Below are 19648 nucleotides of genomic sequence, written 5' to 3' on the forward strand. Positions count from 1 at the left end.
GATACAGATTCAGCCAAAATTTAAACTGGAAAAGGAAAAAATTCTAAACACCTTCAAGTTACAGTGACTGCAGACATCAACTTGCTCTTCACAGGGCTTACACGCCCCAGAATACCCCTCTTCCAAACCTCTTGATTTTATTTTAGTTATTTCTACAAATGTAGATAAAACTGTAACAAAAAATTAGTTGCATGTGCCTTATTAACTGAATGACTTAAAGCAGAACCCAATGCAAACTTTCTGGATAACACTGGATTTAAAAAGTTGTAAACAATGCTACTGGTTTTATTATGGCTTGATGCAGACATGCTTCAGTATATTACAGACTCTCAATTTTAAAATGTAAATGGTACAGGATATTGATAAACCAATTAGCACTGATGCAAAGCAAATTCCTCTTTTATCTCAATTACAACATGACAACTTAATAGGTCAAGACAGTCTAACATCTGAGACAAGGGCAATTCAATAAAACAACTGCATCTTGATATGGTAATTAAGAGGAAATGTGAATCCATTACATTGTCCTGTGTATGTGTGCATATGTAGGTGTTTTTTTAAATTTATTTAAGCATTTGATGCCCTCTTGCTGTTTTTATAATGTATCAAATCCACATGAACACAGTTGAGCCCAGTTGATAAGTACCTACAGTACTGTAGTTTTAGCAGGCAAATTTTAAGGATGCAACTGTGCAGATAAATAATTCATGAAAAGCCCCTGAAAGATACACAATTGCAAGATAATATCTTCAAACACAGGACTTCTCTGTCTATAAATTTGCAAATTATTTTGATTTGGCAACAAGAATTTATTAAAGGTTCAAATACCTTGATCCTGAATGTGTACTTACACAAACTCAATTGGAAAATAAAACAAAATGACAAAGACCACAGCAGAATAAATACATCACAATTAAAAAATAAAAATAATTTTGCCCAAATATGATGTTACTTAAAAGTTAGATGTAGCACATCCTAGAAAAGAAATGGTAGCCAGCACGGGCAAGAGTGTAGTAGGAGTATACTGCAGCTTTTTGACAAACTAGGAGTTTTGGCAATTAGGACAAAGTGCTCTCAATAAAGTCAAAGAAAGGTAGATGTTCTGTTTTATGCTTTCATCTTAATTTGATATACACACTGTAGTAGAAGTTTTGCTTTACAATAGATCTTGGAACAATTTAAGAAATAAATAAAGCCAATGAGAGCCATATGTGAGTATAATATTCTGAATAGATTGTGCATTAGTTTAGAATACAAACAAAAACTTACCTCTATATTAGCTCTGGATGTTTATAATTAAAGACAAACATTATTGCAGGCTGCACTACAGCAGAACAAATAAATAACTTCAGATGTAGAATGTAACAACCTATGCAACCAATACAAGAGAATATTCCCATGCTGAAAACACCTCCTTTAGTTAAATAATTCCTTTAGTCTGTTCATGGCTTTGTAAGACAACTTCTGGCAAAAAGTTTACCTATTTCTTTTAATCATTATCTCAGCAGAAGTCAACCATAATACATAAAAACTGTAATGGAAAAAATGCTTTTTGAGGTGTTCAATCCACCACAAAAATAAAACCAACCTGATTCCAAGATTCATAGCCTCAGCAGTTCCAATCATACTGATGGCCAAGAGCATGTTGTTGCAGATCTTTGCAGCCTGAAAACACGTGAAACCATCAATTAGTTTATGCATTTTCATAGAACTTACATACAGGAATCCACTAGGCCTAGGACAATATGATCAAGTATGTTCTGGCAGCTTTCTTCTAAAGTAAATATAGATCTGTGACAGCACAAAGTTAATGAAAGTTGCTCCATGGCTCCTTTACAGATCAAAAAATATCTTTTTTTCTTAGTACTGCTCAGTTAGCATACATGCCATATAGGAGCTCTTTGTTCTTCAGAACATCCAGTAAATCTAAATTCAGATGAAACAAAATTAAAATGTCTCTCCCCTAAGAAGTATCATCTCAACAAGCCAGTGTGGAGAAATACCAGTCAGATTTTTATACTAAAGTTACACAACATACTGGACAAAAGTGCCACGACATTATTTACAAACACAAGGTTAGAGACAAACAAACAAGAATGAAGATATACTATCAAGCATTTAGTTCTTGAGTAAAAGAGTAGGCATCAATAAATAAAAAGCCAGAAAAAGGAAAGACTGAGATAGCTATTAGCCCTTCAGAAAGCATTACCTGTCCGGTTCCAACCTCTCCGCAGTAAACCACATTGGAACCCATGCATGTCAGCAACTCTTTGGCAGCATTAAATTCTTGTTCCACTCCACCAACCATGAAAGTAAGGTTTCCAGCTCGAGCAGCTCCAACACCTGAATCAAGATAACATTTTATTTAATAATACTATTAAAAAGCCTCAAAAATTAGGCAGTTTCTCTTACCAGTAAGGGTGTGATGATGCAAAATTAATACTTGACTTATGACGAACCTCTCAAATTCTGTGTAGAAGTAACACTACATTCCCAGTACCCAAAGGATCAGCAATCTAAATTCTGAAACATCTGATGGAGATAAAACCACCTTATCTTCCAGGCACACTAGCAGAAAAGTCGTAAGACTTGGATAAAACTGGCAGTCACTTTTTATAGTTTATACAAAGAAACAATCAACTTTTCCGCCAACTTTGCACTCCACAAAATTCATGGTGTCTGAATTACTAAATAAAATTTCTCTTTTGTCAAACTACTCCTCACATACAACCATTAACAAACTACTGCTCAAAGATAGCTCCGCTTTTATCAGCCTTTCTAAACCTAAGCTAATTTTTACCAGTGCTTCCTGATTTTCACATGATTGAACAGCTAAAAGACACAAGCATATAAAACCAAGTATTCTGAATTTCTGCAGTTTATGACATTCTTAATCTGAAGCAAAAGTCTCCTTAATCTGAGAAGCTTTAAGTTAGTTCCCATATAAACTTAATGTATTTACAATGACACAATTATTCCCTAAAGGCAATGTAAAAATTATTCATATACACACATAAACACACTACTCCCAGTTTTATTCCTGAAGTCTGTCCGGTCTTTAGCACAGTTCAGTAAACACACACCACAGTTCTTTGAATATACAGTTCCTAAGCACAACATTCATGTGATATTTATTGCCTCCACTCCATGAAATATTCTATTCCTTAAAAGAAGCCTAATTCTAATATGGATTACTCTTACATCCCTAACTTCCTCATCCCCAGTATTTAATGGGTATAACTGCTAGGAAAATTCGGCCTAAACTGATGAACAGATCAGCTTCCTCACTAATTTTCACTCTGGCAAGAAGCATAGCCACAATGAATTTTCTGTTCTATGCATCAGACTTTGGCTGGTTAGGGTGTACAGCTGCAGATAACAACTGAGTTTCAAATTAAACATGCTCAATTAGGTACAGTGCTCCGAAGTGCTGTACCACTGCTAAGGAAGTGGTCAGTTTTGGACTTTGTTTACAGTATCAAGGATAGTAACATTGCAGCTCTTCACACTGAAGAATTTGTTGAATTTTTTGTTTTCCTTTTCAATAAAAATTTCAATTGACATTCTCACTCTGTGCAAGTGCTCTGTGTGGCTATGTCTACAAATGTCCCTTTCTGTATCTTGCAAGTCCATCCTGCCTTTCAGCACCTACTATCTTTTTCAGCCATTGAAGAATTTCAGACAAATTTTACAGATCAAAGTCTCAAAAAGAGTAAATACCCACCAGTTATGCAAAACTAGGCAACTGTAAAGATGCTCCCCGTGATGACCTGCTCAGTCTATATTAGAACCTAAAATCACAAGATTTCTGGGCTTGAAAGTGACCTCTCAAGATCATTCAACCCCCTGCTCAAGGAGGGCCAGCTGAGGCATGATGCCTCAGGACTGTGTCAATCAGCCTTCAAGTGTCTCCAAGGATGGAGACTCCACAGCCTCTCTAGGTAACTTCTTCCGCTTTTTGCCTACCCTCAGAGTAAAAAAAAAATTTCCTTGGGCTTCAGATGGAATTGCTTGAGTTTTGATTTGTGCCTCCTGTCTTGTCACAGGGCACTACTGAGGAGAGTGTAGCTCCCTTACTTAATTCTCTCCTATCAGGTCTTTATATACATTGTTAAATTCCCCCTGTGCCTTCCCTTCATGCTAAACACTCTCAACTCTCTCAGTCTCTCTTCACATGAAAGATGTTCCAGACCCTTTGCCATCTTCAGGGCCCTTAGCTGAGCTCACTCCAGTAAATCTGTGTCTTCCTTGTGCTATTAAGTCCAGAATTCTGGAGCATGCAGAAGAGCTCAGACCCACAGCTTTAATGAAATGATTGGTTTGTATACAGAACACTGCTGAGGTACTGAAATACATACAGCAGAGAAGATCTTCCTGCCCAAGTTGAGAGACACCCAATTTTCAGCCAATCCTTGATCTCACTTGAACAACTCCTCTCCAGGCAACTCACAGGAACTGGGCAAAGAGCAAAGCCCAAACTAGCTAGCACAAACAGGTCATTGTTGTCTTTTTGGCTACCAGTTCACTATGTACATGACCGCAAAGATTGCTACATTAATAAACACAATGATTTTCATTCCATTCCTCTAGCTATTTTTATTCAAACCACATAATGGCCTTTACCACTTAATCCTGTGATCTGACCTGCAGCAAATTAAGTAGACAATTTAAGTCAACGCTTACAAACAAAATCCAGTACTATCCATCATAGGTCAATAGCCTTGTATCTAGATTACAGACTGCTAAATAGCTTCAGAGATTCATTTATTAGAGCAAAATTAATGCTGACAATAGTTTTCAGCTGGTTAATCTTCTGACAGCTGCACTCTCTCACTTGTTCAAACACATTTCAAGAAGCAAAAATAAATTAGTTAAGTAGAAAAAAAGAGACCAATTTGTTGTATAATGCAGAAGGCTTGGAAAATTCTTGTTTTAAAAACAAAAACCTATTTACTTCATGGTAGATTTTATCATCTAGAGTCCTTGCCAACTATCTGCTATTTTATCAGACTCAAACGAGCAATGCAGCAAATTTCTAAGACTGGAAATTAAAAAAAATTGGCATGGAGTCTAGGAGTACAAGAACTGTAACTTCAGCTAAAAATAGAAATTAAAATAAATCATTATACAAGAATGCACAGGCTTCTTTCACTTCTTTCACAATCACAGCTTCCATACCAACAACACAAGCCAGTTAAGTATTATCAGTTTTTAACACTAAAGAGAGCAATGGAGATGCAGAGCAGCTAATGCAATTTAAATACGTTAACTATTATCTTTCATGTTTTGATTTTTTTAAATAAGTCTTACCACCTAAGATAATGTTTTATGTACCGCTGCTATGAGGGACAAAAGTTGTTTAAAACCTATCTGTTCTTTCTAAAATACAAAAAGTCTCTTCACATCCTTGGGGAATAGTTTTCAGAGAAACAGTATCTATGAATAGCATGTGTTAAGATTTCCTCTTCTGCTGCAAAGCAAGACTGCTGGAGCCCACGGCTGCACTCATATACTTGGTTTCTCTAGGATGATAACCCACACCTATATGCAGAATCTTGCAAGGTCGTCGCAACAGCAGATCAACTCCAAGTCTGTTGCTCACAACAGCACCAGAGTTTGCCCCAGAGATATAAACTGACAGGAACAAGATTGTAGAAAAATATAAGAGATCTACCTAGCTGAGGGGATATGCGAGAAAATTACTCTGGGAAAAAATATGGTGAGAAGTTACAGAGTAACACTGCAGTATGGCATATCCACTTGAAGATGGGTTTTCCACTTGCGTACTAGCAGGTTTTGGATGAAGATCTGCAAAACTAAGTTTTTTACCAAAAGAGATACATAAAGAACTCCAAAGCATCCTGTCACATCTGGCTGTGCTACCTGTGGGGCAAGTTCAATCCAAGTGCTTCTCATTCGATTGCCAATGGATTGCTCAGTGAACCTCCTACAGAGTAGTTCTTAAGTTCAACATTTTAGACAAAAATAGGAATGGAAACTTAGGAGCCCTCACATGACAACAGGAACTGGTTGCAACCACCCTGGAACAGTCTGAAGATGACCTCAAGTTTTAGTATCCAGGCCAAGCAGCCTCATTTGACAGACATGCTGACCTTCCATATTCACTTTCCTGTGCTGATTTAAATAGCATTTCATGTTGCTGCAAAAGCCTAGAAATTTGCCACTGATGCTTCCAGTGCCAAAAAAAAAACCATACCAGAAAGGTCTTAGTTCTACAGCTACATCATTAAAACCTCTTAGTTTCTATCAGTTTGTGTATTATTAAGAACACAATTTGCTAGAAAAGAGATGTTAATGTAAAGGTGTTATATGAAATTATCTGCTTTTGGTTTCAGCTTTATTACATTTCTGTAAGAACAGAGGGCAGATGAGTTAAAAAGAAGTGATATTGTAAGGCTATGCATTACAGCACCATCACAGTGGCAATGCTGAAAACAGGAACGCTGCTGGAAAGACAATGCACCCAAGCATATCCCTGTGCCAACATATTTAATCCACTGTTGCACGGCACCTGCAGATAAAAAAAAATCATTGCTGACAAAGTTGAGGCCAAAATGACAGGAACTGATCTGTTTCAATCTCTGAAGGACAAGTAAGATATGAAGGCTGTAATATCGAGAAGCTTCAGAAAAAAAAATAATCTATTTTGTTATTTCTCTACTCAACATTTAGCTGCAATTATAACAACTAATTTTGTGATCTATACTAGATTAAAAAAAAAGCAGACAAGAAGAACATTGCTAGAGTTTTAATCCTCTGTCTTGTTTTACAGTGTTGCACCTTCAAGCACAGGAGTTGAGGCTTTGCCTGTTCCACTTCGGGAAGTCCAAGGGAACACTGGTCTTTTATTCTGATTATTTTTTTTTAAATGCAGTTTAAGTGACTGTAGCTGCCTCAAACAAGCAGGTTCTTGTCATGTTTGCTCTCTTTCACATAGGCTGAGCTTGAGAGGCTGCATTTGTGTACCTTGTGTGTATTTTTAAGAACTAAGCAGATTTTTTTTAAGTACCTGCCAGCTCACACGAAATACTTTGTCTTTGCAACTCACGAAAAGTTAAACCAAGATACACAAGGAAAGATCAACTGAAAAGGTTACTATTGTTTTGCTACATATATAAATCTAAAACCAATTAAAAGGCATGTAAAGGCAAAATCAGCTATAAATCCCTAGTGGAAATAAAAGAATATTTAAAACCATGCTATAAATTTAAAATAACCATGAAGAGACTAGTTGTTTTATAAAATTTAAGTAGGGTATCAATGTTTTCTACTTGCTTCTTAGACAATATCTGCCATCATCAATCTATTTTCAGGAAACAAGTAAATGGAACAGACTCAGAAAAAAACCCCCACAGCACACTGCTACTCCAAGGGCTTGTGTTTCTCCCTATTACAAAAATCAGCATCAAAGCTAGACCTATGAAGCTATTCTGCTGCCTTATAACTAAAACACAGTAAATCACTTAATTTGCTCAAAAGAACTTAAATGTTGTAACCAGTCTGCCATCAGCAGAGATAAAGAAGAGGACCGATGGGACTGGGCTGCAATGTGAGCCGTCTTTAAAATGCAATTGTTCTAATCATTTTCTACAGATGCAGCCTCACAAGGGGCTGCTGTCACAGGGACCATTTACGACTTGTTATGGTGTCTCTATTGTTTACCAGCGACATTCGCTAAAAAGGCGACAGCTGGGACAGAAAGCTGCTCCTCAACGAACAATATAATCCCGTGAAAGTAATCAACAAATTTAAGGGTGTTAATTAACTTTACACTTTATCATGTTCAATTAGTTGTCCTTTCTCGAAAAGATTGCCGTGCACAATCGGTTTAGAGCGTGCCATGTTTGATTTGTAAGTGATCACTGTTTCTGTTTCGAAGTCCATGTCAGATGTTCTCTTGGGTTTTGGTGACACAGATGAATGGCTCTGCACATGTTAGGGGGTGATCTGGTTTAACATAAACCAGCATAACATAACCCCTTGTTAACGTATCGCTGGCCTCTCCAAGCAGGCACAGAAACGCCCGTGCCCGCGGATGCACACAAACGTGCACAAAACCCCTGCGGCAGCACGACAGTCAACGAGTCCAAGTTTTGTTTTTGCTGAAACACAAAGACACAAATAAATGGGCAATTTTTCATCATTATATCTCAAAGCAAGACTTGTCTTTTAGGGGCACGCTTGGGATCATTTCTTCACAGCAAGACCCCTAGTTCTGCTGCATTATGCACTAATGCACAAGTGCCTCTGTACATTTTACATAATGCACGCTGCCTTTTCTAATGGCAGGCTGAGCAAATGCTAGGTAGATGCAAGTTCTTCTGTATATAAAATTCTGTGGTTTGTACTGCACTTATAATGCCAGAAGAAAGCTGAATTAATCTATTATTAAAATTTGCCATTTTCCCTTTAAGGTACCATTCCTACTTGCTAATGGGACAAGGCAAAGCTCATGATGAAGTGACAACGTACTTGGACGTGCCCCTTAATGAAAGCTATTGCTGTTTCCCTCTTCTGACAAATAGAGCTTTGCATCACCATACCTCATAAGCTAGTGATTTTTGAGCAAAAATGGAAATGGAGGTTCAGGTCAGTGATTTCAAGATTTATACAACTAGCACTCAAATATTAATCCAGAAAAAAGCATGCTTAAGGAAGTAGAAACATCTCTTTTACAGCATAATCGAATTATACAATTTGTGAGATTATGACCATACAGAGAAAAAAACCTAGTGGATTTTTATTCTGCAGCAACAGGCAAATTAAATGCACACGATCATCATTGTTTAAGCAGTTACATTGTACATAAAAACAAACTGCAAAAAACCCACCCACAAAACAAAACAAAATAAAAATGCAAAGAAAGCCCAATGGAAAAGTTGTTAACTCTGAAAGCTAATAATGGACTAGGTTAAATATTTAAGAGGAAATTATAGACTATATTAGAAATAGCTGAAACCACAAAACAAAGCAGTATAAAACATTAGTTTTCTGCTAGGAAGAAGATCTGCAGGGAAAAGGGAAGCGGTCGATAGATCCTTAAATTGGACGCAATAGCTGTTCTTCTATCCCAAGTTGGCAGCTGCTACATTTGCAGACCTAGTTCATTATTTACCCATAATGACCATCAAGCTCCAGTCAAAGTCAGATCACAACAACTGTCAGCAGCTCTTTTAATTAGCCTTGTTTGAATTCAGATAAATATCACAATGGCCCAGCTTCTGCTGAAAAAGCAACAAGAAGATTGCAAGGAATAAGCTGCCCTGACTTCCTAACAAACAGTATTGTGAAGAAGTCCAGAGAACCAAAGTTGTTTTTTTTCTTTTTAAATGAAGGAAGGGATGGTGATGTGCACATTATTATTTTTCCCTCATGTGGTATTCATATTGCTACTTACAATTCCTGTTTATAAGCAAATTTGTGCATCTCAAATGCCAACTCAAAACACTACTCCACAATCTGAAAGGTAAACTTGAAGAGATGGTTTACAGGTATTAATTAAATTTCTAACCTCTGTGAAATCATATGATTTGAAAAACTGGATCAGAATTAAGGAATGCACATATTAACAGGATTATCCTCTCTCCTAATTTATCTCCTTCTGTTTGTTTATCCTCAGGGAACATAATCTTCTGTTGCATCAAGCCACTCTCATTCTCCCTGTGTCAGCAGCAGAATAATAATTCCCTCCTCCTCCTCCTCCACCCCCTCTCCCACAAGCACTGGCAAGAATGAAGACGAGTGGATCAGACTGTGTGCATCAGCATTAATGCTCCATGCAGCTATTTTCCTAGCAGTAGTAGACACTGAAAGAAAGATGCAAGAGAGGTGAGCAATATGCTACCTGTTCTGGGCTGCCCAGCATGAGAGGGCGTAATTAAACAGATTTTGCCTCCCAGAATAACATGAAGGTAGAAGATGCAGGCAGAGACTGCTCTAAGAGCCTTTCTTCAGCATTCCACTTGCTGTCACAGTTGAGTCCCAATTTTGCTAGGTGCTGTCCAAAGACAAAGTCGGTTCCAAACTTTCCAGTCCTACATGCCAATCTGAGAAGTGCTGGTGCATACGTACGGGATACTTGGAGGCCTCAAGGAAAACATATTTAGGGATTTACATGAATCATAAGGATACATGCATATAAACAATAGGTACACACATCTGTTACAGTAGAAGAGGATATCCCTTTTGGGAACAGAAAAATTATGTAAACATAATCAGAAATGGAAGGTAGAAAGTAGTGGAAGAGGAAGAACAAACAACTGATTAAACAAAATAGGCAAAATGATCATGAGAAGCTTTATGTTTTTAAAAGAAGGCCTGAGTAGATTTGTATAGGGATTTGTACTTGAACTTGGCCATGGATGGTGGAATAAAGATCTTCAATTTGTTTTAGATGTATTATAGAATGATGCCAAAACACAAAAAAGAATATGCCTTCTCAATAAATCATGCAAAAACTAGAAGCTGTTGTTGAGGCAGTTTAATATGGATGGACAAGGAAAATTTTACGAGATGGTATTAAGTAGCAACTGATGCCTCCAAGGGACCAGCCAAAGAAAATAAGTTGCAAAAGGCAAATGCACACATGAGATATTTCAACTTTTTCAACAGAATATAAGCTGAAAGACCTGATGAAATCGTTCTGTCTCCAGCATTTTTTAAAAAGCACTACATTTAGTTCTAGTCATTGTAATGTCAAAGAGAAATATCAAAGCACCTGAAAAGTTAGCATCTAAAAAGGTTAACAGCAGTGCAATAAGAAAGGAAATACAGTATGATTGATCAACTTAGCTGCTTATTTTTACCCAAAATATTGTATTAAAAACATTAAGAAACAGCAGTTCATGACAGTCATCTTTCCCATTCTCCACTTTTGACCCATAATCCACCACAAAATCAAAGACAACAGAAATATCCTCTTGGTATTGCTGGAGTACAGATTTAGCTACTCCTTTACACATCACTAAATATTTAGATATACGGTCTAAATCTCACCTCCAGACCTATACAGAAATATGAAAACTTAACAACAACAGGTGCATGTATTTACAGTTGTGGATAGCAAAACTACGTGCACAGAGCTCAGCATAATTCAAAACAAGTACCTAATTTTTTATCTGAACATTAGCAAGAAGGCTGTACAGCCAGGGATAAACAGAAGCAATACATTCCACATATACAAGACCCCAAAATTTCAAAGCAGATTTCACTCAGTCCAAATGTGAAGCACCTGACACTGAGCTAACTGTTGCTGGGTTCTGATCAAGCACAGCATCAAATACATGTGAAATACTGAATACAAAAGAAACAAAGAAAATACTCCTTCTTCAAAGAAAACAAATCTCACCCAGCACTACTGCTTGAAATTCTGGTCTTTTAGGAGAAGTTAAAAAATTAAACGTGAACATGCATGAAGTTCCTCCATTATGTGGGCCACTGTTAGCCCTCTACACAACTAAAATTCAGTAGAGACAATCTTTACTGATGAGGCTTCAACACCTAGAAATAAAACTTTATCCCAATCATGTACTGCAAAATCAAGAATAATATTTGTCGAGTGTTAGAAAGAGGGAAGAGCTGCATTTCCAGTATCATAATCTCACCTTCTTGAAAAGCTTCTACTCTATGCAGAAGATCAGCAACCAGAAAACAGACCGTTGTGTGACTATAGAAGAAAAAACTCAAAGGGATAGACATTTATGATGTTCTCTTTGAAAAAAAACAGAAGGCGAAATCCCAGAAAAGTGATTCTTATATTCTTACAGTTAGTTGTTCTAACTCAAGTTCACAGATGATACCAAAATGAACATCAAGCCTCCAGAAGCTTAATGTTTGCATGGAATAACCAAAAGCCACAAACAGATCCAGCAATCTACCTTGTCACCACAGCTTTTAATCTCATCCATTTTGACTGAACAACATACATGCAAATGCAGGACCAACAAAACCATATGTGTGGCCAGTCTTGCTGAGCTCTTTAAATCATAAAAAGCAGTCAGCTGTATGTCACCAGGTTTGCAGATTTTGCTACTTGGACTTGAATGTCTCTGGAAAGTATAAAATACTTGCATATTCTACCTTAACTCCACAGCAAAATGCAACTATGTGTACATAGTTCTGTGGAATAGATACATAAAAGCTGAAGAAACACTTTCATTATAACAACAAAACAAGAACCTTCAAGAAAAAATAAACCAGGGATATTTAATATTATTGCCTGTTTCTCCAGCATTAGTACAACTCTAACAAGATATCAACCCTCTTTTACAAATAAGAAATACTTGAAACACGTCAGTACTTAATGATTTTATCATATTACCTTCCTATAGGCCCTTAAACCAAACAAAACATGGCATGGTTTTTTTTCTGAATAATGAAGGCATTAAGCACATCACTAAAAAATAAAAATATAGTCACACTGAAATATGCATTTAAACTGCATTATTCAACAGGTATGGGTTCAAGTGCTCTTAATAAAAGGTCTGCTTCTTAAAAAGCCAGCTGTAGAAGAAGGTAAATTTCTATTGATGCATTCATTAGTCCTTTCATGTCATATAAGAAAATTAAGACAATAAACACACAAAAATAAAACAAAAAGCATTTAAATGGGGTGGATATCATAGCATGTATGTTCTTAAGCATTTCTGGTTTATCTTAAAAAGCTGAAGATGCAGCAATGCTGTATGCCAATCCCAATCAATAGGGGCATATTTACATTCACAACATTTTAAAAAGTACCTAGTATTTAATAGCAGGAATCTAACAAAATTTTAAAACAAAATAGAAATATATAGCCAGAAAGAAGTGTCAGACAGGTAATTTTAAAATCAGTCTCCAGTATTTTCTCCTAGAGGGCTGCTCAGCTGAAAGTTTTAATTTTACCTGTTTTGGGTACAGTCTATGAGAGGACAACTGACACAGGTTTACCAAACGAAACTGGAAAGAAATGCATAAATAATAGGAGTGAAGATTGCACTGAACATTTTTGAATGAACTTTTGAACTCTGTCCCTTCAAGTGTCATCGGTGGTATGAGACTAAGAATTTTTCTGACAATCTGAACCATCATCAGAGTGCACTGCTTCAGATATGTCTATGCTTTCTTTAAGCACTTTGACATTGAATCTTGCCTCTGGATACAGTCAACAGCCCACACACTCTTATCTTTCAGCTTCCCCTTTAAAATATATGCTTATTTTAAAGCATGCCTAACTATTACCTACAAAGTAACAAATCACTTTCTGCTGCCTAATTTCAGCATATTCAAAGTTAATTCTCAAAGCTTTATGGCACTGAAAGGCAAAGCAGCACAACAGCACAGGATTACGACAACTGCTAGAAAAACAGCCTAAATTGGAAAGATTCCATTTAAAGAATCCCTTTGTTTCAAGGCCTTTCCAAGTTCTATTTCCTGTTCAGAGATCCTCTACACATAATTCTATTATTACCTCTCTTGCAAAACAGATAGTACATTTCTTTCAAAGAACTAGATTTAGCATTGCCCTCCAGCCTCAAATGCAATGTACTTTTCAGTGTTCTCAAATGTATTTGATGCACTTATACAATGGGTTCAAACTCTCGTAATTTAATTAAAAGTCATATTTCTTTATGTATGAAATAATTCTAAGTTTAATATAGAAATATTTTTAAGAAGAGATACTATTTTTATTATTACTTTTATGAGCCAATATGCAACCATATGGTTTAAATTCACAAATGTTTACATGCTCCAAATGCTGTACTTTCACAAAACAAAACACATTTTCATATTTAGCTGTGCTGAATGACAACTTAAGGAGAACCACTATAATACTTGTGTATCTCCTTTTTTCTGTACTACCTGTAAGTATTCCAACGCTGCAACTCTAGGCAATTTTGCACAAAACCAATTTAACCTTTTTTTTGTAATGTAAAGGTATTGAAAGTCAGTACTTGGCCTGGCCCTCCATTTAAAAAACAAGAAAAGAAAAAGACTGCATTTTGCCAACGAACAGAATCAAGAGGGTAACAAAGTTAATTATTTCTCATAATCAGTAATTATGATTAGATAAGAGACTCTTTGGTAATGAACTGCTCTAATGATGGAGGACCTCCATCCTAAGAAATATAATAGTACATTAACATAACTGTGTATGCAAAGTACATAGAACCGCTGCCACAGTTAACTTGTCATTGAATGATTAAATAGGAATTCATAATTAGAAAAATCCACAGTGTAATTTATTGGCCTTCTCGACAGTTCTGGTTCATTAGAAGTTGATTACCAAATAGTGACCTCTAGCGGCCTACAGCTTTTTCATGTTATCCCGGTTCTCTCGGCAGTTTTAGCAGCTATTTACCCTTAAAAAAAAAAAAGGGGGGGGAAGGGAAAAAAAAGGCAGTTTTGGGGAATTTAAAATGTTGCCCTTCGAGACACCTTTTTAAACTTCCCTTAAAATATACAGCGTGCTAATTTCTTCATAAAATGGTTTCCCACTCTGTAACCATTTATATAAATGCATAAAAATGTACATCTATATGAAAACTCAACAACTTCTCAGTTTTAAAGTTAATCCTGAGGCTAACATTATTCTCATGATAATTAATATTTATATACTGATTAAACACAATGCCTTCTACTAAAAATACATAATTTATTAAAATAAACCACTTTTCTAGTGTCAATTACCAAGACCTTGAGAAGCTCACACTTTAGCCACTCCACCCTAAGGTGAAGTGCCTCTAAACGCTGCCTTTGAACAACAGTCAGTTTTGCACCAAAACAAATTACACTAACTCAGTTAGAGGAGACAGAGGATAGGGAGAGAGAAAACTCTGCAGTTCTGTGCTCCAGGTAGGAGAAAAAAACCCCAACATTTCTTATTATTTGCTAGACACATGCCTTGCAATACTTTTGACTCAAATTTAATTTAAGAAAAATGCAGCTTAAAATTAAGTAAGATTTGCATTTATCTGCAAAATCCTTTAAGCATTAGGGTGGAATTTTCCCTCCTTCAACTTAGTTAATCCACTGTTAAGCTATTTAGACAGTGTTCTATTTTAAAATTTTCCATTATGATAGAAACACATTTTTTTAAACTAGGACAGTATCTAATTTTTTTTAAGTATGAATGTTTCTAACAGGAAGTAGCACATCTGAAACTAATATAGAAGCCCCTGAAACACAGTATTAAATAAAAATTCATACTCAATGAATACAAGCAATTTGAATTTCCATTGTTTTAATTTTCCATCTTGCTTTTTTTCCAACACTAACACTGTAGAAATGAAGAACATGTATTTTTCTTCACTTTTGTCTAATACAGAACTGACTACAAAAATTATCCCCCATTTTTGGACAGAAGCTCGAAAATTAATGGCACAATCCTGTTCCATACATAAACAGATTTTTCAGAGAAAACTATTCCAGACTCCCAAGTGGGGAGATGTCCATCATCCTTGCATGCTGGAAACAGCTTTAACAATTGCTATAAACAGAGAAATGGATAGCTACAGGACAGAGATCCCCACCCTGATTTCCGTGTGTGTGTGTGTGTGTGTGTGTGTGTGTGCAGATGTGTGCAGGCACACACACAGGACTCTAGCTGTTTGTGGCGATGATTTAATATAGTGACTGGATAATGAGCTGTGCTCCCTGCAGCAAGTGAATCACCATTTAATGCTATTATCAACAGTTCATGACCCACCGGCATGAAATGTCAACCTGATTAATCTGAACACTACTGACCTCAGAGAGGAAAAGCTACCTTATTGTCAGGATTTAATATATAATAAAACCATACACAGAATATAAATACCTTATCAAGCAAGGCCATTAACAGCAAATCTACTTTATTTTGCTCTAGTGTTTCTTTTAAACTTGCTTGGGCATACATTTAAAAAAAAAAGAGATAAATACTTTTGCCTAGTCAAGCAGGAAGCAATCCATTAGGACTTATTATTTTGATATACAGTGAAACATTTCAAAATGGCTGTCCAAATACAAACCCCATGTTGATACAAATAAGAAAAAAAAATTAGCATATGCTATTGTAGGACTTGCTACTGTCAATTCATATCAGGAAATTATCAGAAATTGTTCTTGCTTTTCTAAGGTCACTGAGGCAATAAAAATACTGATTTGTAAATAGGAAACAGCTTGTATGAGTGATGCTGCATAGGTCACAGAAGAAACATACCTTAGCTTTGTAAAATGAATACACTTCAAGAAAATTAGAAACTTGTGCCAGTTACATTCATGAATATAGGGGCAACCTCCCAATTTTTTAAAGTTTATAGCAAAGACATTTTCTTTTGTAATTCAGTACCATGATAGAGCCCTACACAACACAATTTTAATATTTTTTTCCTGTTCTATTTGGAGAATAAACCAGGAAAACAAGAAAAAAATACATGTTTTACCAGTCACAATGAGGTTAGTACAATCTTGCTATATATTCTCCATATGTCTTTTAAATTTAACTTGGCTAGGAGCCTTATTAAAAGATGCAAAACTTTTCAGACAGCTTTTCAGGATTCTCTACATAACAGTATATAAATAACCCAGACTGAAGCTGGGAGGACTACATGGCATTTATCTGTCAAGTTATATTAACTGACACAAGCACAGTAACTACTATGATTTATTGTTAAAACATAGTACAGTTACTTTTAAAACGAAACCCACAATGGTTTCACCCCTCATTTTTTATCATTGTCACCTGGTACTGAAAGGGCTAAGGGATTTTCAGGACAAGGGACTGGAAGAAAACTGAGTGAAATCCCCAAAACTGCCCACATATGAATGGAATGACTGTGGGTGGGACGAGAATGAACACTCCAAGTATTGACTTATAACCACTAGCAGCCAAGGAAAGAGGAACATGTCAAACTGACTTGACTAAAACTTGGACAAAGCCTTGATGTCTGAATTCCCAGTTGAGAGCTCTGCTGGAAATGTAAAGAAGGAATAAAGGAATTCTGGACACTTAAGCAGGAAAGTAATTCATGCTGCCAGCGCAGACACATGTTTAAGCTTTGCTTTTCCATTCAGAAACCAAACAGCTCTTGTATGCCAGTTGACTAGTAAGTGTTGGCCTGTTTTGCAAAGGCTGTCCTGTGTAGCTGCAAGTACTGCTGGCTGCAGTGTGCCTGAAGGGGTAACATCTGACAGCCATTAAAACCTCCTCTGCACCCCTCCTCCAAACGTCCAGGCAAAGAGGGGTTTGCCATACAGTAGCACAGCCACAGTGCTCACTCCTAGCAACTCCAGACATTAATAAGAAGAGTTAACACAGAGGGGCTCTTATTTAGATTGCCATCAAGCACAAACTGTAAACCTGCTAGGATGCCAAAAATTTTCTGCTACATGCAACTAATGACCACCTTCACAATCATGGTGCTCTCTTGGTTCATTACAGATTAGCTCATCTTGCATCTAGACTGCATCTTCTGCTCTCACAAAGTCATGCAGTCCTCTCCTGTTACACAAAGCTGCTTTGCCTCTGTGATTCCACACTGTACACTCATTCTATGAGCCCTATTAGAGACTCTGTTTGCCATACACATTTTTGTTCTGTTTGAACAAACCCCATTTCAGCCCTTTTACCTTCTGCAGAAGAAGAGCAACAAGGGATTGGGAACTTGTTCTTCTTTCTAAACAGCTCTTTGACACAACCAAAGCCCAGAAACTGAGCAGTCCCTTCAGGCTAAGGTGACAACCCTCCACAGTCCTGACTGTGCTAAGTAGGTGCTACAAGTCACATCAAGTTGGCAGTTCTGTACCAAACAGGATATCAAATACACAACTCGTATTAAATAATGGTTTACCCAGAATTCCCATGGTGGACAGACAGATTGCCAAATCATCTCACAAATATTTTGAAGGTGGTGGTGCCTTCCTATAACAATGGCAACATAAAGCTCACTGATGAACTTTGAGAAAAAAGGGACCTGCCCCTCTTGCCTAAAGGCAGGTAGATGACAAACAAATAAACACAACTTTCCAAACTGTGCAGTTCAGCCCACTCTATTTACCTGATATGCTAGTATGGCTTTCATTCTTTCTTGTCAGAAGAAGCATATAAGAGAATAAAACAACCAAAATAAAATAGAAAGCTTTTACTTGCAATTCAACCATTGTAAATTCAGTAAAATTGCAGATATCAAGTCTAGAGTGAAGGTGCATGTAGTAATCAAGGAAAGATACAACTATGGTTTACAGGGTAGAGTGATAAGGATGAAGGACAGAAACTGCATCCTGTCTGGGAATACTGTTGAAAGGAAGAACCAAAAATGAAGTAGAGAAGCTACATCATTCATACAGTGGAACAACAGAAGCAGACACCCTTAAGAGCAAACAATTTCTCATCTTGAATCACAGCGATTTAATATTTTCAGGTTTTTTATTATTTTTGAACTATTTTGATTTAGAAAAATCAGATTGCATTAGGAATGCATTGAGTCATATGCTCTGAAGAGATGCAATTATGGTTAATACTGAAGAAAGAAAACAAAGAATACTCCAAACCCTCCCATTTTCAAGCATTCTCTAGAATATTTTGACATGCATATAATCGGTTCAATAGATTCAGACTGGTTTTTCCTCCTCACTCACAAAAAAATAATGAGGAAGCAAGGACATGGAATAAAAAAAGTAATTTGGCTTGCTTTCTACTGGGTTTATAGCTATCTATAAAATGCCCAAGATCATTCTGAAACGTTAGCAAAAGATAAAACAGTGGCTAGAATAATTTTTAAAAGTATGCTTTTAAAAGCTCTTAAATGAAAAGAAAAAAATAAATGTACCTTCACAGGGAGATAACATTACAGTGTCAAATTAACTTTTTAAGTACATAGAAATGTAGATGAAGAAAGAAGAGCACTTCCTTGACATAAACACAGAAAATAAGGTTTTTAAAGAGGCTATTCTGCAATCCTTCTGTGCTAACTCTGGTCTTAAAATAGGTAATTAGGAAAGCATTCTTTTTCTTTGTTCCCAGATGTAACTCAGGCAGTGATCTGGGCTTTTAGTCATAAAAAATGATAAGAAAACTGGGAAGGATAAATGAACTACAGCAATTTATTTCAGAATTCAGACTTAATTCTAATGAACACTCTCCAACACCAAATTCTCCTAATTTTTGTATTTTGCTTCTTCTCTAGATTAATGGGGGGATCATGTACCCAAAGTATGTCTCTGGCTCCTTCTGTGTCCACTATTCATCAACATACTACAGTTCTGGGGGGACTTCAGTAAGGAAAATAGAGAAGAACAATCAGGTCAGTATTTGGTATAAGTTTCTCTGGCTACATATTCAGAGTATCAGCAGGAAGTCATTCTATGCTTTCTGTTCTGAGAAAAAAGCAGCTTCGATGACACCTGCATCTCCATTTTCCTGGAGAGCAGGGGAAAGAATGAAGAGAGGAGATAGTTGTTTATTTAACTCTATGTAATTTCAGACAAATAGCTGCTCCAAATTAGAATTTAATATTCCAAATTACATAAGAAATTAAACTTCTGAACCAGCTACTAAGCAACTGGCATAAAAGTAAAGCCTCTACACCAGAAACCACTAAAATTGGCACAGACTACACACCAACAGTAATCAGATCTGCTAAACACAGCCTAACATTACGCTCTTAACAGG

At 36.5% G+C, this 19648-nt stretch overlaps 1 protein-coding gene across 2 annotated transcripts in view; it reads right to left on the reverse strand.

Annotated features, from left to right (window-relative positions):
* HIBADH (3-hydroxyisobutyrate dehydrogenase) overlaps window positions 1-19648 on the reverse strand; it is an 85949-nt gene that overhangs the window by 14321 nt on the left and 51980 nt on the right. For both annotated transcript variants that reach the window (XM_030967936.1, XM_030967945.1), the window contains 2 exons: window positions 2210-2343; window positions 1589-1665 (listed from right to left, as the gene is read on the reverse strand). In XM_030967936.1, coding sequence (XP_030823796.1) covers window positions 1589-1665; window positions 2210-2343 — 211 coding nt within the window. The remainder of the gene's footprint in view (window positions 1-1588; window positions 1666-2209; window positions 2344-19648) is intronic.

Source organism: Camarhynchus parvulus, chromosome 2 (genome assembly GCF_901933205.1).
Source record: "Camarhynchus parvulus chromosome 2, STF_HiC, whole genome shotgun sequence".
Classification (NCBI taxonomy): domain Eukaryota; kingdom Metazoa; phylum Chordata; class Aves; order Passeriformes; family Thraupidae; genus Camarhynchus; species Camarhynchus parvulus.